Genomic DNA, 25,967 nt, shown 5'->3' on the forward strand with positions numbered 1-25,967 from the left:
AAAAGCACTCATAAACCATAAGTAGTAGTATTGCTTACCAAATTGAGTGCTTGTTTATTTAAAGACATAATACTTGTAATTATAAACATACATAAGCAGAGTTCTATTTCTTGTTGCAGGAAACATACATAAGAGTTGAAGCAAATAAAACTTGAATTACTGAGCATAAAAGCCAGTCAAAAATCACAAACACAAAGGCAAAGACAAGTTTTAAGCTTCACTTTCCTGCAAAAATAAGGGATATAAAAATATATTTGTATACATCAACATGAAAAATGGAACACATACTCAACCCACAAAAAGACAGCCTGGAAGAATCCAAATACAAGCCCCACCTCCTCTATTATTTTCTATTTTGTCCCTCTCCATAAAGTGCCTGTTTATTTATTTATTTATTTATTTTTATTTTTTTAATTAATCTTTTTTTTTTTTTAATTATTTCTAATTTTTCAATTAAAATTTCCAAATAATCCATTTCCATTCCAATTTTATAGAACCCTAGGGAAAAAAATAATAAGAACAATTCCGGAAAATCTCCAAGTTGATAGCTTTGATATATGTGTTAGATTTCGGGAAAACTTGAAAAAGTTAAGGAAGAACTAAAAACAATAAAAATTTGCGGAAGCTAGATCGAAAAACCTAAAGATGTGATACCATGTTAGATTTCGGAAAAACTCCTCAATTTGTAGTGTGTACCCATTGATCAATATATATAGAGTTTTACAAGACTAGTCCTAACACGTTAGGAAATCCAGTACGATAAAGATACAAAATATATACAAATATCATCCTACTCTACAACAAATATTATCATAACTATAATATCTATCGATATGCATTTGTGTGTATATTTAATAATCCTGTGGTGAAAAGAATTGAATATATTGTGTACATAATTAAATTCTTTTGTTAACAAATATATATAGTTTCAAAACCTATACAAATCATGATATACACGGAGTTTATAACGTCAAAATTGTTTAGTACATTATGCAATGTTTTATGGCTATCTTAAAGTTGGCAACAGGTTCAACATTCACATGATTGCTAATCACTGTCGAGGTAGTTTTATTGATTTTGCAAGCGCTATAGTCTAGTATTAATTTCACTTCTGTAATGTCCTAGTAAATATTTTTTCAAAGGTTTTGCAATTTTCACCTTAAAATTTGTTCTTGTTTGAATCAGATTCGATTAAATCAGACCAAATATATTATTTTAAAGATAAACATTTAGAATTGATTTGACCATAAAGTTAAATAAAATCAAATTAGAAAAATTTAAGAAAGATTAACATGCTTCATAAAAACCAATTTTTAACATTTTAAATGAGGTGAAGAGAACTTAGCTTAAACTTTCAATGAAATAAGTGGTTTAATGAGATAACAATGACTTCGAGACAATAATACCAATGAGATTATAGAATACACAACCCCACACCCCCAAAAAAATAAAATAAAAAGAATGAAAAAAATAAAATCAAGAAAGTAGTTAAATGGAGAAAAAAAAAAAAAAAAAGGATTCCCATGTTCTTCCCCTTTCCTGTTTCTCATCTCTTGCTTGTCTTCCCTCCACTTTTATTTCCTTTTTCTTGCTGCTACTGTTAAGCATCTTTACTCTTTACCTCTCCCACTACTTTTGTTATCTTTCCTTAAATTTTTCCTTTTTTTTTTACTCATTTGATTTATTTTATTTTCCTAATTTCCAAGCTCAAATTTTTCTGGTATATATCTCTTCCTTCCTCAGCTTAACACAAATTTTCTCTCTCCTTTTCCACTCATATTCTTCCTTTTGTTCTTTGCTTAGTTTAGCATTTGTTTGTTTGATCATAAAGTTTCTACTTTTTATTCTCAATTGAGTAGTTTTCACTTCAATTGTGCTAAAAATTTGATCTTGGTTAAAAATTCCCAGCCCTTTTTTTTGATTTTTAACCCCTTTTGAATTTCTGGGTTTTCCCTTCAGTTTTAGTTTTTTCTAGTACCCAGATTTATTGGCTAAGTTAGAGTGATTAATAATTTGTTCAATAATGTTTCCTCTTTATCTTCTTTAAGAGTTAATTGTATTTTTGTGGGGGTAGATTTCTGCAAAAATCTGGGTCTTTTTTTCTTGTTTTTCTGGGGTTTGAGTTAGTGGTGATTCAATTTCAATGGGATTATGTCATGCAAAACCCATTAAAATCCCAGAAACCCAGTATGAAAATGGAGAAATTAATGGAGAAATTCAACCCCAAAATAGTGGAAGTGGGAAAACCCCAAAATTCCCATTTTACAGCCCAAGTCCATTGCCAAGTGCTTTTAAGAACTCCCCAGCAAATTCTAGTGTAACATCAACCCCTCTTAGGTTCTTTAAGCGCCCCTTTCCGCCGCCGTCTCCGGCGAAGCACATTCGGGCTTTGCTAGCTCGGAGACATGGTTCTGTGAAGCCTAATGAGGCCTCAATTCCTGAAGGGAGTGAGTGTGACATTGGATTGGATAAAAATTTCGGGTTTTCAAAACAATTTGCTAATCATTTTGAGATTGGTGAAGAGGTTGGGAGGGGCCATTTTGGGTATACTTGTTATGGTAAAGGGAAGAAAGGTAGCTTGAAGGGGCTAGATGTTGCTGTCAAAGTCATTCCCAAAGCAAAGGTTGTATTCTTAATCTTCCAATTTTGATTCATTTTTGCTGCTTATTTCATTTTATATTCTATATGTGTGTTTATGTGCCATTATGAAGTTGATGTGGAGCTAGGAATTGATCTAATTGCTTTTGTTAATCATTAATTCTCGGTATTTTGGACTTCTGATTTTGGTCACTTTGGTGCTAACTGATGTAAATTTAGTTCCGTTCTTTTGAATTAGGTTGGTCAAATATTGGTGGTAGTTGGATGGTTGGATGCTGATGATGTTTGATGATCTAATGGGCATCTTTTTATGCCTTTGCTTTATTTTTAGTGTTGTATGACTTGCATAGTTATTTTAAAAGATTCTGAATTCTTGTGTGATCAGTAGCTCTTCTTAAGATTTTCTTGCTTGATGGAATTTATACTGAAGATAGTTTGGGTAAAAGGAGAGATAAGGGCCCTGCTATCATGATTTCGCGCTTTGTAGCAATTGCACGAATACGCCACTATTGTTAATTGGTACAATTATAATACGATATGGGGCCTTAAGTTGATTCAACCATTAACAGCTCATATATCATGATTAAGTTACCTTTTATTGGTATTAGTAAAATTTGTCTTTTGAGAGTGAAACTGTTTATGGCCTTGTGTAAAGTGGTCTATTTGGTCTGATGATTATTACCTGTCCAATTCTTGGCAGATGACTACAGCTATTGCAATCGAAGATGTCAGAAGAGAAGTCAAAATATTACGAGCTCTTACTGGCCATAAGAATCTGGTGCAGTTCTATGAGTCTTATGAAGATGATGACAATGTATATGTTGTGATGGAGTAAGTTAATTTTAGCTCTCAATATCATACACTCTCCTACCTCTATTCGAGAACGTGTCATGTTATACTCTTTCTTAGACACAAACACACAATTCAATTTGGTTGCGTTCTTACTACCAATGATATGGTTGGGCATGGTGGTGCTATCAACTAGTCATGGCGAATAATGAAAAATCATCTATAGTTTAGTATAATCCCAAGGATATGATGTGATACAAAATTGGATTCTGTTTTACTTGATCAGATAATGTTGCTTTCTATGGTCCTTTGAATAATTGATGTGTTTAGTTGTGGATTCTGTCTTTACTCCAAGTGGGACGTGTAAGCTGCTGGGTCTGATGCCAATGATATGGGTTATCTTTGCATTATTCTCTTTATCGGCCCCTCTCCTAGAATTTTTTCAAGTCCTTGTCCATCAACTCTGATATACTTAATGCATAGGAATGCTACTGTACATATTTTGTGTGTAAAATTATGCTCACTGTGTCCTTTGTTGAATCTTGTAGGCTGTGTCAAGGTGGAGAATTGTTGGACCGCATACTTTCGAGGTATTGATTATTGACAAGCCATTAAACCTTGAACCTTCACTATTAGTCTAATATGTGTATTATAAGAAGTATAATTGGCTAACTTTGGCTTATGATCATCAGAGGTGGAAAATTCTCTGAAGAAGACGCAAAGGCTGTCATGGTCCAGATTTTGAGTGTTACTGCCTACTGTCATCTTCAAGGGGTGGTTCACCGAGACCTCAAGCCCGAGGTAATTGACTCATGGCTCTTGCCCTTGAATGACTAAATAACAGTGTTCTTTTGCTTTCCTAGGCGGTTACTCTCTCTTCAATGATTTCAGATTGCTATTTACTGTTCCTGCCATTCTTTAATAATTGTCTTTTAAGGTTATGCACAGAGACAAAAGATATATTAGTTATTGCATTGGGAGTCAAACAAACAAGTAATAGTGCGTTGGCAATTTAAGTGACAAATGAAATGAACTATGGACAGTAATTAAGTGAACAGATTTTGAGTAATGGTGGAAGTATTTGCAACCCTCAGTAATTTTGTCGAAGGATATCTTTTTCTGTACATGTTTATCGGGTAATTTGATTTAATTGTTCTCGTGATTTAATTTAACATTTATCTTTCACCCTGATCCTTGATCCTTCATGCAGAATTTTCTATTTACATCCAAAGATGAGAATGCCGCTCTTAAGGCTATTGACTTCGGATTGTCTGACTATGTAAAGCCAGGTAACTCCACTACTTGATGCACAATTGCACATCTCTCTTGCAGTGTGTACAGGCCCTTAATGCTTGCCTATATTCTTGCAGATGAGAGATTAAATGATATCGTAGGAAGTGCTTATTATGTAGCTCCTGAAGTTCTCCACAGAGCCTATGGGACTGAGGCAGATATGTGGAGCATTGGGGTAATTGCTTATATTCTACTATGTGGAAGCCGTCCCTTCTGGTCTCGTACCGAATCTGGAATTTTCCGGGCTGTCTTGAAGGCTGACCCTAGTTTTGATGAAGCCCCTTGGCCTTCCTTATCACCAGAGGCAATCGACTTTGTCAAAAGATTATTGAACAAGGATTACCGAAAACGATTAACTGCTGCTCAGGCACTAAGTAAGTTCTAAAAAAAAAATTGTTGTCTAGAGATAAATTTTTGTGTACTGTTTCTGTCTTTTCTAGGCTTAACTGCTAGCGACTCTATTGCTAAAATACTTCTGCTTATTTTTGTCTAGGTCATCCATGGCTTTCTGGCTATCACCAGGACGATAAGATCCCCCAGGATATGATAGTGTACAGGCTTGTAAGAGCTTACATATGCTCATCTTCTTTGCGGAAAGCAGCTCTTGGGGTAGGCTGATACATTTGATTTTTCCTCTTGTTAGTGGAACTTTAGTATGGATCTTGTGAAACAAATTTCCTCAAGACTCCTTTTGTTGTAAATCTAGTAACAGTGCTTGCTGTTGACAGGCTCTTGCAAAGACGTTAACTGTGCCTCAACTAGCTTATATGAAGGAACAATTTCAGATGCTATCTCCAAGCAAAAATGGCTACATATCAATGCAAAATTTTAAGACAGTAAGTTTCACATAAACTATTACTTTATGTTGTGTCTGTATATCAGTAGTGTTGGGGGAGCGGATAGATTAAAAGGGAAGGGAAGGGAAGGGTTTGGTTTTTGTTAAGAAGGGGATCAAAATCATATCCTTCCCCCTCCTTCTCTTTCCCATTTCATATCGAAATAACAGAATATGGACCCATTACTCCCTCCATTTTATTCTCTTTAAATCCTCTCATCCAAACACACTTTTAGCTTCCTTGCTCTAAAGTCTTCCTAACACATTGCTGTTAATTTTATAGGCTGTATTGAGAAATGCTACAGATGCTATGAAGGATTCCCGAGTTATTGAATATGTCAACCTGGTTTGTGCCTTTTCCATTCATCTGTATCTTACTTATTGTGCGCTTCTCTTTTTGGACGTTGATTGATTAGCCTTGGAAGTATAAAATGACGTGAAGTAGCTAATGTGCTATGCAGGTTAGCTCAATCCAGTACAGAAAGATGGATTTTGAAGAATTTTGCGCCGCAGCCATAAGTGTGCATCAACTAGAAGCAATGGAAACCTGGGAGCAACATGCACGACGTGCTTATGAGCTGTTTGAAAAGGATGGTAACAGACCAATAATGATTGAAGAACTGGCCTCGGTATGTAATTTTTTTGCTGTTTCTTTCATTTACATGGGAAACTTTTTGGAACAGCTTTAGCTAAGAATAGTATGATAGTCTCTCTTTATGCTTTAATCCATGAATAGCAGTTGCCTTTCCACTGACTTGATGCGACTTTTATGATCATTTACTTGGCATAGTTAAATTAACTACAAATATTAGTATTACATTCCCCAGATGATTGTATGGCTTCTAGCTGTAGATACAAAGGTTACAAACTTTTAGTTTGAAAATATTCCTACTTATAACAGTTTATTTTGAATAAAGCTTACCAATCATATTTAGAAAACACTTGAACGATAATCCTGAATAACTCAAGTCATTTGGTTAGTTGAAAGCATTATTGTGTATCCTTATAAGAATCTTTTCCCGTTTTATGCTGTTCTGCGTGCGGCTTACTATCTGGAGAGTATACAGAATAGACTAGGGGTGTTCGTTCGGTTTTCGGTTTGGATTTAGGCCAAATCCGATCCAATCCGAAATATAATCCGGTTTTCAATTTTCCAATTCGATCCGATCCGAATTTCACTCCCAATCCAATCCGAATGAAAATTCGGTTATTTGGATCCGATCCGAAAATCCAAATTAAAGTACATTAATTTTTAGGGCCTAATATGATTATAAAAATAAAGCTTTTATATTAATACAAGTCTTCAAAATCATGATTTAAATAAATAGTTAACATCAAGTCCATTATACAAAGTCTCACTAATTTATTTATGTAGTACTAAGTATTTGGGCTAAACTTCAAAAGCCCAATCATAAAACAAAGAAATACATATTCATATGAGTTTAATTTTACAATTCGGTTTTCGGTTTTATTTGGATTCGATTAGGGTCAATCCGATCCAATCCGAAAATCCGAATTTTAAAAAAATCTCAATTCGATCCGAATTGATAATTCGGTTTGGATTGGATTGGATTTCGGTTTTAATCCGAATTATGGACACCCCTAGAATAGACTAGTTTGGAAACATAAAACCCTTCATAGAAGTGTATTTACTTTGAGCTAATTATGACGTGAATTTTAGAGGAACTATTTGCTTATATCACATACGTTTTTCTCAATGTCGTTATTTATTCCAACAGGAGCTTGGACTCAGTCCATCAGTACCCGTGCACGTGGTTCTTCAAGATTGGATTAGACATTCTGATGGAAAGCTTAGTTTTCTCGGGTTTGTTAGACTTCTACATGGAGTCTCTTCTCGCACATTTCAGAAGGCATAACTGGTGTACGAACACTTCTACAGTCTGAGTTTCTTAATACTCAGCGGGTAAATTTCCTCACAGCAAACCATCTTTTCTTAAGATGAAAGGTTCCTATTCATGAAAGCTCGGCTGCACATTAATGTTAACCCTTATATCTGACAACTAATGAGCCTCTGAAAGCTCCTGGATTATTTCAGTCTTTTTCTTTTCTTTGCTTCCTTCAAAATCATATAAATGTTTCGTCTAGGATAGTGTTTGCTGGTGCTGGAACTTAAAAGGTAGAGAAATGTACAGATGGAAATTTAGATTTTTAGAGTAGTGAACTGCTGGAAGCGAAAATCAAGGTTTTGTTATTTTTTAGGTACATCCTGTGTACTCTATGCATATGTTTTTCTCAGTAATTAGGGGAAAAAATTGTGCCTGATCACGTCAGTAGCAATATGGACTGACCGACGTATAAGCCGAAGATGATCCATGGCATATTATGTAACGAGACTTGCTATTGTATTTTGCTTATACTGATATACATAACTTCATCATGAATTGTCCTCCTCTTTATTTAGTCGCCGCCTCAACAGTGACCAACATCAAGCTGATTTCTATTCTTATATTATGATATTTGATGATATATTTATGCATTGTTTGGTTTCAACCACTCTTGTTTTGTACATCCACTAGATTTAGATACACAATAGATTTCAATTTGGATTGATCCTTTATTTTTTTCCCCAGTTGAATTGGCTCTTATGTCACGTATAACCTAACAACTAAAAGATGACTAAGTATATTTTATTATGTTACAACTCACAAGCCAAGAGTAACATGAAGAATAAAATGAGACATCTTGGAATAGCAATAAAGAAGATTAAAATGGGAATAAGTTCAGTAATGCCTTTCAATCTACCTTTGTTTGGATTCACACTTAAATTCAAAATTTATTTTATTGAATTTGGATTGGGATTTTCCTTTCTACTAGATTGGGCTTGAATTGGATTTGTACTAACTTGCATATCATCTATGTTTATATCTATACTTGGTATTTAAAAACACAAACCATCTTGCTCATCATGTCACATGTGAACTTTATTTTTCACCAATGTCACATGTCACTTCATTTAACCTTTTTTTTTTTTTTTTTTAAATCCCCTATCTCATATTAAAAAAAAAAAAACCCACTATCTTTAATTCAATACAAGTACTCCTATTAATGTTGTTTGGTTCACTTTCCCCCAACTTAATATCTTCTACAATTACATTTAATTTTCACCCGTTCTTCTCCTTTGAAAACTATTTATTTTCCCATAAAACCATATTATAAAAAAAATTAAAAAAAATAAAATTGTATTGTGTACCTATAAACAACCCGTGCATTACACGGGCCAGAAGGCTAGTTCAAGTAAATAATCCATACTTTTAAATGAGATAAGTACAATGATTATATTACAGAGCAGTTAAAAATTAAGGACTTATATGTACGTAGCCACATAGGTCACAACCCTCAAAGGTTCAGACTTCAAAATCCTCAACCTTTAACCCGGCAATTTGTAATGTCGTGGTGGCTCATTCGGATCAAAAAGAAAAAACAATTTTTAATTTTCTTCTTCCACTTTCGTGCCAAATTAACGAGAGTCGAACCAGAAATTCAGTGATCTTTCACACTGTTCGTTTGTTTCACGTAACAAGTACTCTAAACACTCAATCACTGATTCTCTCTCCTGCAAAATCTCCGAAAATGGGAAACCTTAAAAATCCGCCAAAACCCAAATCACACCTCTCTAAACCAATCTTACTGCTTGCACTTTCAATTACAGGCATTGCATTCTTATTCCTCTTCTCTTCTTTCATTTCTACAACTGGGTTTTCTTTCTCTTCTCCTAAAATCACTCCCCATGTTTTCAATAAATCTGGAACAATCTCCATTGATAATAAACACAAGTTCTTGTACTGGGGTTACAGAGTTGATTGCCCTGGTAAACATTGTGATACTTGTGCTGGTCTTGGTCATCAGGAATCTAGCCTTCGATGTGCCCTTGAAGAGGCCATGTTTCTTCAAAGGTATCATTTTTTTGAATTTTTTTGATTGAATTTTGATCTGGGTTAGGGTTTTTTTTGGGTGTGTTTGAGGGTTTTTGGGATTTTGAGTTCTGGGTGTTGTTGAATTAAATGTGTGATCCTTTTTTTGTTGTTTGAATGGTTGGGATCTGATTATTGTTTGTTGTTTGAGAATGTGATTGCTGAATTAGTGTAGACTTTGTGCATTTGTTATGAATTATTGATTATGATTTGAGTGGGATAATGCATTGCTTATTAGGGGTTTGGAGTTCGTTATCGGGGGTTAGAAATAGGATGTTTTTGTTGTTTGATTGTGAAAGATATGCACATTGATTATGGGGTTTATTATATTTTGGTTGATGTGATTAGTATCAAGCTTCAGAAATTATGTGCCTCTTTGTTTGCTTCTTATGAATTCACGTTGGTAAATAATACAAGTAGAAGATAGTGTAACAGTGTAGATACTTGCTAACTTAGATGATTAGTTTCCAAGAAAAAATTAAGCATCGGTTTCAGGTTTTTTTTCAATGGTAACTTGTCATTTGGTTTATGGACTAAACAAGGAAAAGTTAATCAGGAATGTAATTTCGAGTTTTTTAATCGTCTGAACTATGTCCTTTGAAGTGAACTTCGGTCTTGCATACCAACTTCTTCATGTCCTTTTGACTCCTTCTATCCAGTCATCTTTGGGCTTTCTCTGCCTCTTCGGAGATTCTCTTTCTCCCAACCCTCTACTTTCTTTCGTGACTGGTGCGTCTTCTGATCTGCGCCTGATTTGCCCAAACCAGTGTAACCAATTCTCATTTATGTTATTCTCAATGTCCACTCCTCCAACTTTTCTCCTAATATCTTCATTTCTAATTCTATCCTCTAGCTGTCCCAAATATTCATATCAATGTAAACATTTTTGCTACTTTCATCTTCCGAAAATGTTCTTTTTTTGGAATTCCCAACATTTTAACCCATATAAAAATGCTGGTTTGACAGTCATTCGATTTAGCAGAAGAATGGAGAAGAATTTGACTAAGATGTAAGTATGTAACCCACAGGTTTAAGTCTGTTTGGCTCAAATGGAGATTAGCAAGTGGGGTATTGTGTGACCGTAACATACCTTTGAAGTTAAAGGGAAAAATGTAGAGGTGTAATAAAATCTTTAATTATATTCTTCACAGTGTTGCATAATTTTGTCACATTTGGTTCATCAAATTGCTTCCATGTATATGCTCTCATTATCTCTGGCGCTCTTATTTTGTTAGTGTTAGACGGCTGTTTGTTTTTCATTATGTGAGGAAGCAAGATATATTGTAAATTCTTGAGGCAAATGGTGGTTGTGTGGTTGGCTTCAAATTAGTTCGATTAGTGTCTGCAAATTATGTTGCTTAGTGTTTCCTGTTCTAATTTTTCGACCCTCAGCTTTCTCAAAATCGAGGAAACTCGTTGTCATTGAATTATTTTAGTTTTACGCCTTCTATGTTTTAATTCCACTTACCTTTCATTTCTCTTTCCTTTCTACTTGTGGGATATGTATTTAAAATGTTTTATAGATGAACTAGGTGTCATATCTTTAATTCCAATTGAACAAATTGTGATAGTTTTGATGCCTTGATTTGTGTTTCTTTTATGCTGCAGGACTTTTGTGATGCCTGCTCGGATGTGTATTAACCCAATCCACAACAAGAAAGGGCTATTGCATCAATCAAGTCAAGCGAGTTCAGATGAGGCGTAAGTTTCTTTGGTACATGACTTTACCTGCAGAATTTCAGGGTTCTGTACATTTAGCTCTGAGACCTTCATTTTCCTCCCTCATTGTCTCAAAAATGGGAAGACCTGTTTTTGCAGCCAGAAGGAAAGGATTTGATGGTAGCTGCAACCAATCTTGCTTGATGCAAATCTAAAACCATTTGCGATGTCTTCTAGGTGGATCGCTACCTCTTGTGCAATGGATTCTTTGTACGACTTGGACCTTATATCCACCAAGATACCTGTGATTCTAGACAATTCAGAAGTTTGGCACCATGTATTATCAACTGCTATGAAACTGGGGGGCAGAGGTGTGGCTCATGTGAAAGGAGTTAGCCGAGTGAATCTCAAGGAGGATCCTCAATATGCAAATCTCTTGCTGATAAATCGAACTGCGAGCCCTCTTGCATGGTAAATGATTTTCACCAATACTTAAATTTGGAATTGCTTCTATGTGGAACAATTGCTAGTTTGTGTATTTTGAGCTTTATTGTTTTAATTTAAGAATTGTTCCTGTTTTCTCTTTCTTTTGTCATATTCCTGCATTTACTTTTTTAGCGGGCTGGCAGCTATGTGGAATTTAATTGTGTTATTATTGCTTTCTGGAAGAATTGCAGGTTTGTGGAATGCAAGGATAGGTTAAACCATAGTTCCGTCATGCTGCCTTATACTTTTCTTCCATCAATGGCAGCCAAGAGATTTAGAGATGCTGCAGATAAGGTATGCATGTGTATCACTTTTAGCTAACTTGTTCACTATTTAGGGTTATGATATGCTAAAACTTGATAGTGTTGCTTATTGGGATCAAATTTTTTTGAAGTAATCATAATTTGATCAAACATTGTGAATTGAATTATGTTAAATTCTAAGTGTTGCTTCTTTATTGTGATTGTTATGCTTGTCTGAACCAACGTTAAATGGTTATCCTTCTCTGAAAATTTTATTAAAAATTGTTGATCACCATGTTTTCTTCTAATTCTGAGAAGATTTTGTCCTTTATTTTCAAGCTCCAAATTATTGGATTGAGTTGCTATGTGTGACATATCTAGATTTTCTACTCCGATAGTCTGATATACTGTTGAACCTTTTTTTTTTTTTGGTTCAAGGCTTAACATGACAAAGGTGCCACATTTATTATGTTTTTGTCCTTTGTATTTGTTTGGTGATTTTTTTTCTACAAAATGTATTTTCTTCAATGTTCCATGACGACAACTTGTTCGACATAAATCATTTGACTGACAGTAATTCATGTTAATGAACACGGGGATGGTGATGGGAGTCTATGTTCAAAAGTTGGAGAAGTCATCTATGAAACGAAGTTTTAATTCATTGTAGTATATAGCTTATTGAGATGAATGTCTGTCTAGCTAGAGCAGATTTAGGAGGTTGTAATGAAGTAGATTTGCGTAGGGACATTTTGAGATAATCCAACTGTATCTCGTTACGTAGGGGGAAGGAGAATCTCTGTGCTTTTGAAATTTAATGAACTAGTGGTATCAGTGCATAGTTAGTTTGAAGTTTTGAACTCTAAATGTGTTTTGAGATAGTAGGACTTTTGAATACCCTGGTTTCTTAAGGAAACTGATGATGAGAAATTGTCACGAGGAAGAGGTAATGAACTGGAAATTGGAGATAGCGATTCTGTTGATATATTGGAAAATACTGAAATTAAAGTAGAAGTATGCAAGGGGCTTGTTTCCCTCTCAAAACTAACAAATTAAAAGCAAGACCATTTTCTCATTTTTTCTTTCCGATATCCTCTTTTCTCTTCTCTCCCCTATTTATAGGAATTTTGAATTCCGTTCCCCCTCTCTCCAAAAACTAAATTTTAGCTTTTTCTCCAAGCTACCTATAACAGAGTAATGAGGTCATTCCTCATGGTACCGCTTTCCTTTGACTGGTTCATCAACTTAATCTCTTCACTCTTCACTGGAATAACTGAATGAAAAAAAAGAATTAAAAGTAAGAAGTCATTGAATTAGTGAGAAAAGGAACTAACTTTTAACTAAAATATGTAATTGATGGCAATGCTGATCCAAATAAGGGTCTGGAGCTCTTTAATATCTATCCTATTGCTGCTGAATATCATGAAAACCGTAGTAAAAAGAAGTCCTAACAAAGTCCAAAACAACATCTATTTATATTTAGAAAGTATTATGAAGATCTTGATGTCCTAAACCTCCTTGTAACTGGATAATAACTATACAAGTAGGCCACCAGACTGGCTAGGCCCACAGAAAACAAGCTATGCACAGCTCATGGAGTAGGTTGGTTGGACTGTTGTTAAGTGCCAGTGCCATGGCTGATGTTGAGCTTCATGGACTGGGTGCATTCACTGCATCACTCGTGTCGTGAATAGGTCGTGGCTACCTTGAATTTACACACTAAATGTGCTGCTCATTGGTGTGTTTATGTGAACTACTCGTGGCTTGGTGCACGAATCAAGTCTAGTTTTGTTGCTGTTTACAATTTCTATTTATTCATGACTCCAAAGGCAACTCCATTAATACTTGCATGTTCCTGAGATCCTTGCAAGGGTTGCAACTCCCTCCCAACTGATGTAAGCCAACTTGGGGATAAGAGCTGCCCCGATGCAAGTTAGTCATCAGTTGACTATATGACACCTGAATTGTGCTGCAACAACGATGCATTACACATCCGGTTTCAAATAGCCTCATTAATGTAGCATCATTTCCAAGCATTGAGATCCTTGCAAGGGTTGCAACTCCCTCCCAACTGATGTAAGCCAACTTGGGGATAGGAGCTGCCCGTTGCAAGTTAGTCATCAATTGACTATATGACACCTCAATTGTGCTGCAACATCGATGCGCCACACATCCAGTTTCAAATAGCCTCATTAACGTAGCATCATTTCCAAGCATTAGAGGATTTCCTAAAACAATTAGTAAAGCCCCCCGAGGAGAGAGAAGTGAAATACAACAAAAATTCACCATATTATAACTAAAGTAAGGAAAGAAAACGACTTAACAATAGTATATAAGGCGTATATAAAATTATTTTCTTGCATCGTATCATATAAAAAAGCCAACCAACTCTTTTGTTACCTTTTAAAGTCGATTACAGTTAGGTTTTGTAGATTCTGAGATTCAAATTAGGTTTTAAATTCGAGAATTCTGTGTCAAATAAGAATTTAAACAGTTGTGTCAGAACTCAGAAGTGTCTTTTATCACTGGAAACTGTAGAAGAGCCGTTCTTTAGGCTTTGTAAATGATCTTGATACCTAATGAAAGAATGAAATAGTTTGACATTTTGGATATAGAAGGTTTTCAATAATCTCATAAGTGTATGTCTGAGTTTAATGAACGCCAATTTTTTTTTCAGTTATGTTGTGTCATCTTTCTACATAAATAATAAAATGTGTGTTATTTCATATGAAAGAGTATTCAAGTTCTCCATTCTGACCTTGGATTTATGAAATAACTGTACATTTCATTTGTGAAAATTTGCTTAAAATTGGGAGCCATCACTCCTTGTCATTTGAAATGTACAGGTAAAAGCAATGCTTGGTGACTATGATGCTATGCATGTCCGTCGGGGTGATATATTAAAAACAAGGAAAGATAGGTTTGGTGTTGTGAGGAGCCGACATCCTCATGTTGAGAGGGATACAAAGCCAGAGTGTATTCTTAAAAGAATAGCAAAATGGATCCCACCAGGACGAACCCTTTTTATTGCATCAAATGAGGGGAAACCTGGATTTTTTTCACCCCTTGGTGTCAGGTTACCTTCTTAGCTTTCTCCAACATATTTATGGCATATCTTATGTGGATTGTAACATAATGGTTTTCTTAATCTTCAATTTCTAGTATAATGAATGGGCTCTATGGAATGTATCACTACATATTAATTGATCTGTTTACACCATGTTGTTTGTGTGTATGTGGCTTGAGACTTTTTTTATTCAAATGTGAGAAGTCTAGTTTCTTGTTTACAATTTCTAATTTGACATGAGTATTTAACCGTCATGGTTTTCCCTTACCCTGAGCTCAATTGCCAATTTTCAATTCTCATGGCACCTTGCAAAACTTCACGTAGTGAATATAGTGATCCTGTAGAGCTCTTAACCAGCCTGATATTGTACCTTCCTTTTTACGTCTACAGTTGTGCAGTTAACAAAATTTGTTAGCCTATGTGTTTGACCAACTTGATGTAGGATAGGAATTGAAAGAAAAGGGAGATAGAGGGAGAGATGGGAATTGTTTGGATAGAAAGCTCAAAATCTATCTTATCTCTGCTCGATTACCAGTGTGAGTTATGGAAGCTTTGGGATCTTTGCAAATTTGGGAGTGGAGGGGCTACTGCCTGTTCCCTCTGACACTTTTAGAATTCTGTGATTATGCTAGTGTAGCATGCTCCAAAACCCTTTGTTATTATAGGTATTGCTGTTATGTGTAATGAATATCATGCAAACTACCAACACACCCTATTAGATAAAAGTTAGCCTGCCTATTCCTTGTCAGCATGTGAGATATTTTGTGATAGGAAAACAATCCCGTTTTCCCAGTAAATTTAATTGACGTTCCCATACCTTTTATGATTTTGGTGATTACCAATTCATTATGGATGAAAATAGATGTGAGAGTAGAAGACAGAAATCCAAAGTTGGAATTATTGTTAGGTCATGATGAGATTTAATGTAGTACCACCTCTAAATCTCTAATGACATAATTGGTGCAACTTGTATTCCACATTCCAACTTTTTTTTTTGGCAAGAGGTATACAAGACAGTTATGAATTTTTTGATTTGAGAGAGTTTCGTTTGGTTTGTGAAGGGGCGGGAAATTTTTCCCATTGGTTGAAAATAATTCTCCGTATAATAACAAGCATTTTCCTTTAAAAGCCCCCCCCCCCAAAAAAAAAAAAAAAAAAATCTCGTCCCATCTATCCTCTCTTCCACTACCATTTTCCTTTTATGTATAACAGGTATGGGGGGTAAACTAGGTTGTAGTTGTGTTTTCCCTTGACAAATTGTTACCCAAAGAAAATAAATTTTCACTGAAAATGTACTGCCTAACCATACGAAGCCTTAAGTGAAAGGTTTTATTCTCTTTTAGGAACGATATCTTGTATTAGGACTTTCTGTATTAGACATGTCAAATTACTTGTTGTAAAGTAGAATTATATTTTGTTCTGTATCAATGAATGTATTTGTTTAATTTTATTTATTTTTTAATTAATGAAGAGTGTGCCTAAGATGTATTCCTTAGTCTTTCTTTGCCTATTTATTTATTTATTTATTTATTTTTATTTTTTTTATAATGCGACTCTGCCTTTATTTAGAAAGATTATTACAGTGAGGTCAGTAACTGACTTAACTGATATCTACATTGTACTTTGGTATTTGCAGGTACAAATTGGCATATTCATCAAACTACAGTTGGATCGTAGATCCTGTGATAAAGAATAACTACCAGTTGTTTATGATAGAGAGGCTCATTATGATGGGAGCAAAAACTGTCATCCAAACCTTTAAGAGTGAAGATTCAGATCTCAGTCTGTGTGATGACCCGAAGAAAAATACCGAGGGATGGTTAAAAGTTGTCAGTGAGGGCTGCTGAAGAAACAGAAATTGGTCTCATAATCTACCTGGAATGGAGAAGTGTTGTGACTAGAAAACTATAAGGACTTTCTCCAACATAGCTGCTTGGCTGTAGCTGTGTGCCTGACAACGGATAAATCTATGCAAGTGAATAGGAAGAGTTATTAAAGGGCTCTTAATTACACTTCCAGAAGTTTGGATGTGTCGAGTGTCGATATGTGATGCCGTTGTATACTTTTAGCTTATTATGTAGAGTTTAGACTGAATGGAAAACACTCCAGCATGTGGGATTCATAGGATGTCGTCCCTAATTTAGCAACCATTGCCCATTGCCAATATATTTGACAAAGAGCTCGGAAAATTAACTGGAGGACATCATGTAAAGAAGAGAATTAGAAGTGTTATATTTTATGTGAAAGGCAAACACCAATCTGTTATGCTGTGTAGCAATTGCTCTTTATGCTATCTGGGTGCTTACACTTCTTTTCGCATCTCCCTTGTTTGACAGATCTTTGGTGTAGGGCGAGATAAGGCTTTTTGGTTAACTTTTACTCTGTAATGTAATAAAGTTTGATCCATTTTACTAAATTTTCACCATTAATATATACCTCGTACTTGATTAACTCAGTTAAGATTAACTAGCATGGGATAAATTAATTTTACACAAATTAATACTCTTATGAATTGACTGTAAAAATGATTGTCACAATTTGACTTTTTAACCTAAGGTGACACATTAACAACTTTTCCATGCATATCGTTTCATCCAATTCTAATTAATGGCTCACCCTATACCATTTTTAACACCTTATTGCCGATCCCACGTTTCCACCCTCTAATTTCCAAATTCTCATTCCCACATATCAAACGTGTCCATTGGCCCAAGTTCTTAATGTCACTTTTAAAATCGGTTTATCACGAAACATGGACTAATGGTTGCCTAATGGATCAACCCTCTCCAGCTCTATGAGACTTGGCCATTTCATACATATGATACATTATAGCCTGGCCCGTAATGACCCAAAATTAGTCGGGTCAGCCCGCCCATTGCAGAAATTTGATCAATATTGCATTATTTGACTTGACCAGTTGACCCGCAATTTTTCTTTCTCCAGCGCTTTGCCTTCATCTTCAACCTATTGATTAATTATTCCAAAATTTCAACCTTTGTGATATTTACGCAATTATAGAAACTGGGTAATTTCTCTCTGTCTATTACAATGAATTAATTTTCGATTTTTCGATGTATTTGTTTTAGGGTGTGGGGGTATTTGTTTGCAGAATTTCAGAATGATTATATTTTGATACGATTAGTTACTCCCTCCTTTTCTTTATTAGATGCCTATTTCACATATTAAAGAGAAGTAGGCATCTAATTAAGACGGAGGGAGTATTATTTGATATACATGCTTATTCTAAGTTTGATTTTTGTTTGAATTGCGAGAATTCCTAATTTGAATTTGATTTTGTTTTGAATTATTGAAATTAATTTGATTGTGAAAGTGCACAATTAAGAAATTAGAATGTAATACAAGTATATTTACGTGATAAATTTATGAACTATTTAGACAATGAAAATCTGATTTTATTTTGATTAGTGGCTAATTCTAGGGAGGATTGAGTATTTAGCGGATGAGATTTTGGTGCAAATGAAAATTTGTATGAAAATTATCAAGTACTATTTGATACTGGTAAATCATAACCATACTATTAGTAGAATTATCAAGTGATTTTGATATAATTTATGTAGTAAGATTTTCAGTAGGAGTAGAGTTTGATTCGCCTCAATAAAAAAAATGATTTTTCATTTTTTCCTGATGACTTTTGGTGATTAAATTGCTGAATGCTGAATCTAATGTTAATCTACCTGTCTCACACAATCCTTTTGGTGAGACAGGAGCACGCAGGATTTATGGTCTAGTACGACCTGCATTTCTTGTTAGTAAAAAAAAAATTGGGATTGGTGGGCAAATAATGATTATATAGAAAACTGCTCAAAGATTAAGAAGAAAAACAAAAGAATAACTTTCAAATCTAGGTTCTTCAGTGTATAAGAATTTTTCCACCCATTGGTGGTGGTCTGCGGGTTGTGTTTAGATGCTTAGATACCAATACATTCTACATGATAATTTGGTGAATGTTAAAACTGTGGTGTGATTGCTAAGCAGCTATCACTGGTTAGCTTATGTCTTATGTCAAGGATGATAGGTTGTTCTAGTGATTTGGTCATAATCATAAAATAGTAATATTCAGCTCATCTTTTTAAAAGAATAAAACGACCTCTCATTACTTCTTTGTCATATGGGAATTTTGATTTTGGCTTCAGGGATGATGAAAGGTGTTTATACGTTTGAGAAGGGTTGTTGATACAGCATTCAGTTTGTTTTTTTTGTTGCCATATCTGCAATGTTTTTATCAAATGTTCGTAATAGACCTTTGTTGAGGAGGGCTTTTTCGTCTTTTCATTCATCATTTGTGATGAGCGTGGAGGATCAATTCAGTATTCAGAAGGGGGAAAGCATTGATGGTGTTTTATCAGGCGGCTTGTCAACATTAGGCTGTATATCTGGGAAAGATGCAGCTGCAGGTGACACATATAGCAATGGATGGAAGGGTCAGCAGCTTCCAATCGCTGACAAGTGAGTAGATGAGCTAGATTTAGTCTTCAATATTTTTGGATAGAGCACCGTGCGTGTTTAAGCACCCAAACATTGGATTTTTCTTTTTTAATATTTACAATGAAAGATGGTAATTATTTGTTCTAGAAATTAATTTTATTACCATAAGTTGATAACACATGTATTTTTCTATTCTCATTCCCCAAAATTGTTTTCCTTTACGTTGTATGAAGTCAAGATTTTGTTGGTAAACTTTAGAAAGATAATTCTAAAGCCTCATTCTGATACTGTTCAGCAGGATATACCATGGAGTGATAGCATACATTTTCTTTTCTTTCTATTCTCCGTTAGTTGATGACTTGACTCATTGAGCTGTCTATGTTCTAACTTGAAAAGAGTAGAAGCAAATGACTAGCATATAGCATGCCAAGAACTGAACAGATATAACCTGTTAGATAGAAAGTTGTGGTCTGTTCCACCGAAGAATTTGTCTTGTTATGACAGAATTTTTGCAATTCCTCAATAGCACAGATAACTTTATGTAATTAGAGTTTGATTTAATTTGTCTACTTGTTATATAACTAGCAATCTAGCATCCTGTGCATCACAAGGGATCATGTTATTCTGAGTATTTTTTTCCCTTTTTCTTTTAGAGACCATGTTATTTCCTAAATGTACTAACTTACTTTTTTTCCCATCGCTTCCAGTGGTAAAATAGTAAGATCATATATGTCAAGGAGAAATGCAGTTGAAGTTGTGTTGAGCTCATCCGCTTTTGTATATGGGAAACACAGAGTAGCTGTGAGTCCTCATCATGCTTGTTCTATGCAAACTCATCACTACAGTTCCCAGGGCAATGATAAGAACAAGGTATGTAGAATCTAAGTTTGTACACTGTTTGATTTTATTAGAATAAGCTTATGCTTTTGGACCTCCTTGAGATAAATTTCTTTATTTTTGTTATTGCTTAACATGTACACTATTTCAGTGCAGCTGCTGGAGAGGATACCCAAATATGTGAAGATAGTAGAAGTTGGTCCCAGGGATGGCCTGCAAAATGAGAAAGATATTGTACCTACTGATGTGAAAATTGAGTTGATAAAGATGCTTGCATCTTCTGGTCTGCCTGTTGTTGAGGCCACTAGTTTCGTGTCACCGAAATGGGTTCCTCAGGTAAGAAATTTTTCAATGATTCACTCTTTTAATCAATGCTTATAAGAGTTTCATGTCTGGTGTGCACTTTGGTTCTTCCTATTCTCTGGGTCTCTGGCCATGAGTGGTTTTTTTTTTTTTTTGTGTGTGTGTGTGTGGGGGGGGGGGGGGGGAGATTCTGTGATCTTATACAAAGTTCTTCCCTGTGAATTTGAAATGCTATTTTCATCACTGTTACTTCTTTGATACAGCTAGCAGACGCAAAGTTAGTAATGCAAGCTGTCCAAAATTTACAAGGCAGTAAATTTCCTGTATTAACTCCTAATCTTAAGGTAATCCCTGTTCCAGTTGTGCATGCAAATCTCAGTGAGAGGAGACACTTGTGGTTGACATTGATATTTCATGATCCCAATTGAATAGGGTCTAGAAGCAGCTGTTGCAGCAGGTGCCAAGGAAGTAGCAGTGTTTGCTTCGGCTTCAGAGTCCTTTTCAAAGTCAAATATCAATTGTACTGTTGAAGAGAGTCTGATCCGATACCGGGATGTTGCTAGAGCTGCAGAAAAGCTTTCTTTACCTGTCCGTGGGTGCGTATTGCAGTTCTGATTAATTATAACTTTATGGAAAAAATCGTGTCACTAAGCATATAAAGTATTTCTGTTTTAAATCTTGCAATGGCTCTTACCTTTCAGCCTACTTTCATGTGATGTTTTTGTGTGCCAAAGCTCCCTCCCTTTAAGATTTATTTTTTACATCACAGAAAAGGAAACAGTCACTGTCCTTTTGTATCATATAAACCATCTCTAGATGGCAACGATGGCATTTAGTGCAAATAAAATAATAGTTCTATTTATCATTGCATTTGTATTAAAGAATTCAAAGATTTCTGTCTCTGGTAAATTTGTTTTCCTGTGGAGTATTCTGAAAGCTATGACTTTCGGTCATGCCCTTCAAAATTTGAGTTGCTTCTCAGAAGAAAAAAAAAGTATGGAATATAAACAGCAAAAGATAACCTGATGAACACCTATATCAGCTATATGCATTTTTCTTCCTCTGATGTCCTTAAGATTGCAGGGGGAAGAGGAGGAAGAGGAGGAGGAGGGGGGGCAAACATTTGAAAGAGAATTTCAACCTTGGTGTTGTCTTTACTTCACTTTTGGTTGTGTAATCTACAGAGAACTATTGGTTCTGGATACTGCTATGTGAGCCTGCAACTTTTTTTGCTGTACTATTGATTATAAGATATTGATTGTAAGATAGACGCATAGTTTGGTATGTTCATGCCCCATAAAATTGAATTATGGTGGAACAGATTATTCTGTAGCAGTGTATGTGATTTGCCTGTGATTGTGGTTGAGAAGGTTTGATGGTCTCCGATGATTGAGAATCTGAGATGTTTATAGCTCTCTATTTTATGTAGCAATACTTTTCAATTGATGGTCTCCGATGATTGTGTCTTACATGTCTTATCTGAGATGTTGATTCATATTAATTTAGGATGGTGCTAACAATTGAAAATTTTCTCACAGATATATATCATGCATTGTGGGGTGCCCAGTTGAAGGAGCAGTCTCACCCTCTCAAGTAGCATATGTTGCTAGAGAGCTATCTAATATGGGCTGTTACGAGATCTCTCTTGGTGATACTATAGGAGTTGGGACTCCAGGTAACCTTCAATATTGAGGTTCCACTTTGATGATTTTTGTTGAATCATGTATCAAATATTATGTGTCATCAATCATCATGGTACGAAATTGTGGTTTTCGTGATTTGTTTGTAGAACTTGTCTCCTTCATTACAGTGATGTAGTCTGATCTGTCAGCATCCAAGATATTTGGAGCTTATAAGAGAATGGGTACTGACTACCGAGCAATTCTCAAAGTGTTTTTGATGACTCTGTCAATCAAGTTCATATTTTTTAATTTTTTTTTTTCAAAATTTTCCAGTATGTCCATTATCTATTATCACTGTCAAGTACAGATCACCTACAGCAAGTACCGATCACCTATAAACTCCAGATATCTAATTCTATTGTGATCAGGGAATGGAACTGGTATACCTGAGTTGTTACGAGACTAAAGTGGAAATTTCTTGTAACCTCTTATAGTTTTCCTGAATCATACCTCTTTGAGAATTATACTGGCGAAATGCTCAACCAAAGCACCATCTATTTCACTAAGCTCACTGATACGAGAAAAAGAAAAGAGAATTTAGTCTGAAAAGGAGGCATTGTGAGAAAAAGGGATTAACATTTTCATGCAGATAACTTAGATGTGTTTTTGGTCAGACTCATTGTTTGTCTACCAAATCTGCAGTTAGCATTTGAAACATGTTGATGTATTTGTTACTCTTAATATTACTAAGAATATTCGTCATTTAGATGGGTTTTTGCCTCTAGAATGTTTTGATAAATCATTTGATTCTATGAAGAAACTGAAAAACCAGCAAATCTGTCTGTAGCAAATTTCTTGAGCACTGTTTTTCATGAGGGTGATGCTGTTCTGGTTGTGTATGTAAATATGTGACAATGACTTTTGAGATCCACTGGCGTGCCATTTTCTATCTAACTCTTATTTCATCCTGTTTGCTCATCTTTATTTAAGGCATCATTTTGCTCATCTTTTCTTCTCTCTATTTCAGGTACTGTTATTCCAATGCTTGAAGCTGTTATCGATGTTGTCCCTGTTGAGAAGCTTGCTGTCCATTTTCATGACACATACGGACAAGCTCTTTCAAATATTCTCCTTTCTCTCCAAGTAAGAAATTCATTGACGTATTTTAGTTTGTTGTTAGAAACCTCATAAATTGTACTACGTACTTAAGAACCTAAGCACTTGCTAAGTACCATCTCAAAATTTCTTATGCAGTCATACCTCCTCTGCTACCCCACTACAGTTGCTTTAAAATTGAATATATGTCAGCTTGTCATGTCATGTCCTGAATTTAGAAAACTTTTGTTGAACATAGTTGCATTAGCTGAGCAATTGCTTGAACCCCTATCAAGAAACTCGGATTTATTTTCTTTGTAGATGGGTATCAGTGCTGTGGACTCATCGATTGCTGGTCTCGGTGGCTGTCCATATGCCAAGGGTGCATCTGGTAATGTAGCCACTGAAGATGTTGTGTATATGTTGAATGGACTTGGAGTAGAGACTCGTGTTGACTTACAAAAGCTTTTGGTGGCTGGAGATTTCATCTGCAAGCATCTCAGCCGTGCATCTGGTTCAAAGGCTGCTACTGCTTTGAGTAAAACTCTTGCTCGTGCATCTAAGCTGTAAGATATGCACAATCATTCCTGTTTGTAAAACTATATTTATCTTTTCTGACTTGCTCTCTGGATCATCCATAACTATGCGGTATATATCCATGCTATTATTGATGTGCTTGTTGCGTGAAGTCTCCGGTTGACCAATTCATATCCCATACTGCATTTTCATTCTGTTTTCCGTAAAAATGCATTGCTGTTCCATTATAGAACATAGGGAGGTTTTGGAGTCATAGAAAGCGATGAAGGCTATGTTTGATCGGAAAGAAACTCCCTTTCTGGGAAAAGTAGGCATCCTATTTTCCTGTTTTTGGTACTTCAAGTGATTAGTTTATTTTTCTCGAGTTAATAATAGCTTTCCTTTTGGTTGAAGATTTTCCTTATAATAGGAAGGAATGGCATATTTTCAGCCCCATCCTTTACCTTCATCCTCTCTTTTCCTTTCTCTCCGTTCTTTGCGACCTTTACAATTTTTTGAACGAGAAACCAAACAAAGGTAAAAGTTCAGAAGTTACTGATTTCCATGAAAATATATGTGCTTTACACAGAAAATAAAATTAAGCTTAAAATCTGTTTACCTTTTCGAATGTAAGCTGTATTGGGAAAAACCGAGAGAGAAGCTATAGTAACAACCATGTCCCAAACTAGGTAGTGAGGAGGAGCTTCATCCTAGATTTTATGTTATATTCCATCCAAGTATACCAAGGACTTGGGAAAGTCGAAACAGTGAGAAGTGTAGAAGATTTTGCTTATCGTATTCCTTTGAAGCATCACTAGTACTTGGGACATATTTGGTGTTTTTCAAGAAGCCCATATTATCAATCCAGTTATCTGAAAAGAAATTGGTCTTACCTTAAGTCAATGCCCTCTATAGTCTTTAGAGGTTCCCATCGAGAATGGGATAGGGAGTTAGATGTACGCAACCTTACGCATAGGTTGATATGATAACAACGAGTGGTAGCTAGTACGGAGTAATATATATTTATTTTTTTAGTGTAGAATACAATGACTGTCTTATTAATATTAGTATTTGCAATAAACAAGACTACTTTGATGAGCCAATTATTCTTTATTATTGGTTCTGTTGAAATGGAATTGCATGAAGTAGAAGCACTAAGTTTTTGTTTGTTTAGTTGATACCAGAAATTAGTTTGTGTGTAGCTAGTGAGATGCGAGGATAGTACTTTATATTATTAGTTATGAACTGGAGATTCCTAAAATTATTCACAGCAACGTTAGAAATGAGAATTAATGGAATGATTGATAGAGTATAGAGAGCAAAGCATTAACCAAAACTCTATATAGAGTACTTTGTAGATGAGCGAAGTTAAATGGTTAACTGTTAGCTACCTAACACCCGATAAAATAATTTAAAATTCGATTACTTTTCTCTTTTGAGCAGTGAACTCTATTTTAAATACTTGTATATAATTCACTCGTTTTAGGATATTTTTGCGAATTTGATAGTTAAATAGCTAACAAATTAGTCGTTTAGATTTATTAATTAATTTTTAAGAAATGTAAATCCGAAGGAGGAGAAGAGAACAACTTTACAGCCAGATGAACACACGAACAAGAAGCCAACAAAGAACAACAAAACTGGCCGAAAGAAGTAAGCAAACCAGTGTCATTGAAATTGATGTTCAACCCCAAAAATGGATTCTTAGCCATATTAAGTTTGAAACAAACAACCTGTATGATATGACATACGAAGTACTTTGAAGAATCTAACTCCTAAAATAAGAAAACAATCTTATTCTGAAGCAAAAGAATTGGAATATGCTTCACTAACCAGTGAAATTAAGTTAGTGTAAAATGTTGACAGTCCATATTTTCCCTTGAATAATTTTGAAATGGTCTTCTATTATTCTTAATATTTTCGAAATGCTCTTCAAAAGCACCCCAAAAAAGACTAATAGTACTCTTGATACACCTATCATAGAATCATCCCTTTGAAATGAAAAGTGAAAATCGATCTCCATTTCATAGCTATTACGTTAATACCTTTAGAAGTGCCAACTCTCTACTTCGGCTTACTTGCCATCAACAATGACATAAAGAGTAGGCTTCAAATGGCCTCGAATCCAATCTTACAACATCCGTGAGCAAAAAAATTTGTATTCATTACCCTTGTACTCAACTTTGTAATTAGATGAAACATCTTCCTACGCATCTTGACAAATAGTTAAACCATATGTAGTCACAACTC

General features: G+C 35.1%; 3 protein-coding genes across 4 annotated transcripts; all 3 read left to right on the forward strand.

The window, feature by feature from the left end:
- The first annotated feature begins 1,227 nt into the window (after nucleotides 1–1,227).
- On the forward strand, nucleotides 1,228–7,924 carry LOC110711783 (CDPK-related kinase 7-like). The gene is made up of 11 exons (XM_021890205.1): nucleotides 1,228–2,623; nucleotides 3,299–3,429; nucleotides 3,936–3,977; nucleotides 4,080–4,188; nucleotides 4,598–4,676; nucleotides 4,758–5,054; nucleotides 5,174–5,289; nucleotides 5,409–5,516; nucleotides 5,799–5,861; nucleotides 5,977–6,144; nucleotides 7,255–7,924. The coding sequence occupies exons 1-11, from the start codon at nucleotides 2,144–2,146 to the stop codon at nucleotides 7,390–7,392; spliced, it is 1,731 nt and encodes a 576-aa protein (XP_021745897.1). The 5' UTR covers nucleotides 1,228–2,143; the 3' UTR covers nucleotides 7,393–7,924.
- A 705-nt stretch (nucleotides 7,925–8,629) lies between these two features.
- Nucleotides 8,630–17,327, forward strand: LOC110711648. Its single transcript, XM_021890064.1, has 6 exons — nucleotides 8,630–9,429; nucleotides 11,056–11,148; nucleotides 11,344–11,577; nucleotides 11,784–11,886; nucleotides 14,678–14,907; nucleotides 16,535–17,327. The coding sequence occupies exons 1-6, from the start codon at nucleotides 9,107–9,109 to the stop codon at nucleotides 16,743–16,745; spliced, it is 1,194 nt and encodes a 397-aa protein (XP_021745756.1). The 5' UTR covers nucleotides 8,630–9,106; the 3' UTR covers nucleotides 16,746–17,327.
- A 486-nt stretch (nucleotides 17,328–17,813) lies between these two features.
- Nucleotides 17,814–23,889, forward strand: LOC110711671 (hydroxymethylglutaryl-CoA lyase, mitochondrial-like). Of its 2 annotated transcripts, XM_021890088.1 has the most exons (9): nucleotides 17,814–17,923; nucleotides 19,053–19,365; nucleotides 20,052–20,214; nucleotides 20,338–20,517; nucleotides 20,748–20,828; nucleotides 20,917–21,080; nucleotides 22,023–22,159; nucleotides 23,134–23,249; nucleotides 23,523–23,889. In XM_021890088.1, exons 2-9 carry the CDS (start codon nucleotides 19,133–19,135, stop codon nucleotides 23,769–23,771), a joined length of 1,323 nt encoding a protein of 440 aa, XP_021745780.1. In that variant the 5' UTR covers nucleotides 17,814–17,923; nucleotides 19,053–19,132; the 3' UTR covers nucleotides 23,772–23,889. The 2 variants fall into 2 exon arrangements, with proteins under 2 accessions (XP_021745780.1, XP_021745781.1); XM_021890089.1 differs by lacking the exon at nucleotides 19,053–19,365 and having other exon boundaries at nucleotides 17,832–17,923.
- Nucleotides 23,890–25,967: the final 2,078 nt, after the last annotated feature.

Source organism: Chenopodium quinoa, unplaced genomic scaffold (assembly GCF_001683475.1).
Source record: "Chenopodium quinoa cultivar QQ74 unplaced genomic scaffold, ASM168347v1, whole genome shotgun sequence".
Taxonomy (NCBI): Eukaryota; Viridiplantae; Streptophyta; class Magnoliopsida; order Caryophyllales; family Amaranthaceae; genus Chenopodium; species Chenopodium quinoa.

Excerpts from the sequence above, each read along its gene's own strand:
- LOC110711783 (XM_021890205.1), top strand. The coding sequence starts at position 2,144 with ATGGGATTATGTCATGCAAAACCCATTAAAATCCCAGAAACCCAGTAT. Across the intron at positions 3,430-3,935 it reads AATGTATATGTTGTGATGGA|GCTGTGTCAAGGTGGAGAAT; the intron begins GTAAGTTAATTT and ends TGAATCTTGTAG. Across the intron at positions 5,862-5,976 it reads TTATTGAATATGTCAACCTG|GTTAGCTCAATCCAGTACAG; the intron begins GTTTGTGCCTTT and ends TGTGCTATGCAG.
- LOC110711648 (XM_021890064.1), top strand. The coding sequence starts at position 9,107 with ATGGGAAACCTTAAAAATCCGCCAAAACCCAAATCACACCTCTCTAAA. Across the intron at positions 9,430-11,055 it reads GAGGCCATGTTTCTTCAAAG|GACTTTTGTGATGCCTGCTC; the intron begins GTATCATTTTTT and ends TTTATGCTGCAG. Across the intron at positions 11,887-14,677 it reads TTAGAGATGCTGCAGATAAG|GTAAAAGCAATGCTTGGTGA; the intron begins GTATGCATGTGT and ends TGAAATGTACAG.
- LOC110711671 (XM_021890088.1), top strand. The coding sequence starts at position 19,133 with ATGTTTTTATCAAATGTTCGTAATAGACCTTTGTTGAGGAGGGCTTTT. Across the intron at positions 20,215-20,337 it reads AGGGCAATGATAAGAACAAG|CTGCTGGAGAGGATACCCAA; the intron begins GTATGTAGAATC and ends ATTTCAGTGCAG. Across the intron at positions 23,250-23,522 it reads ATATTCTCCTTTCTCTCCAA|ATGGGTATCAGTGCTGTGGA; the intron begins GTAAGAAATTCA and ends TTTTCTTTGTAG.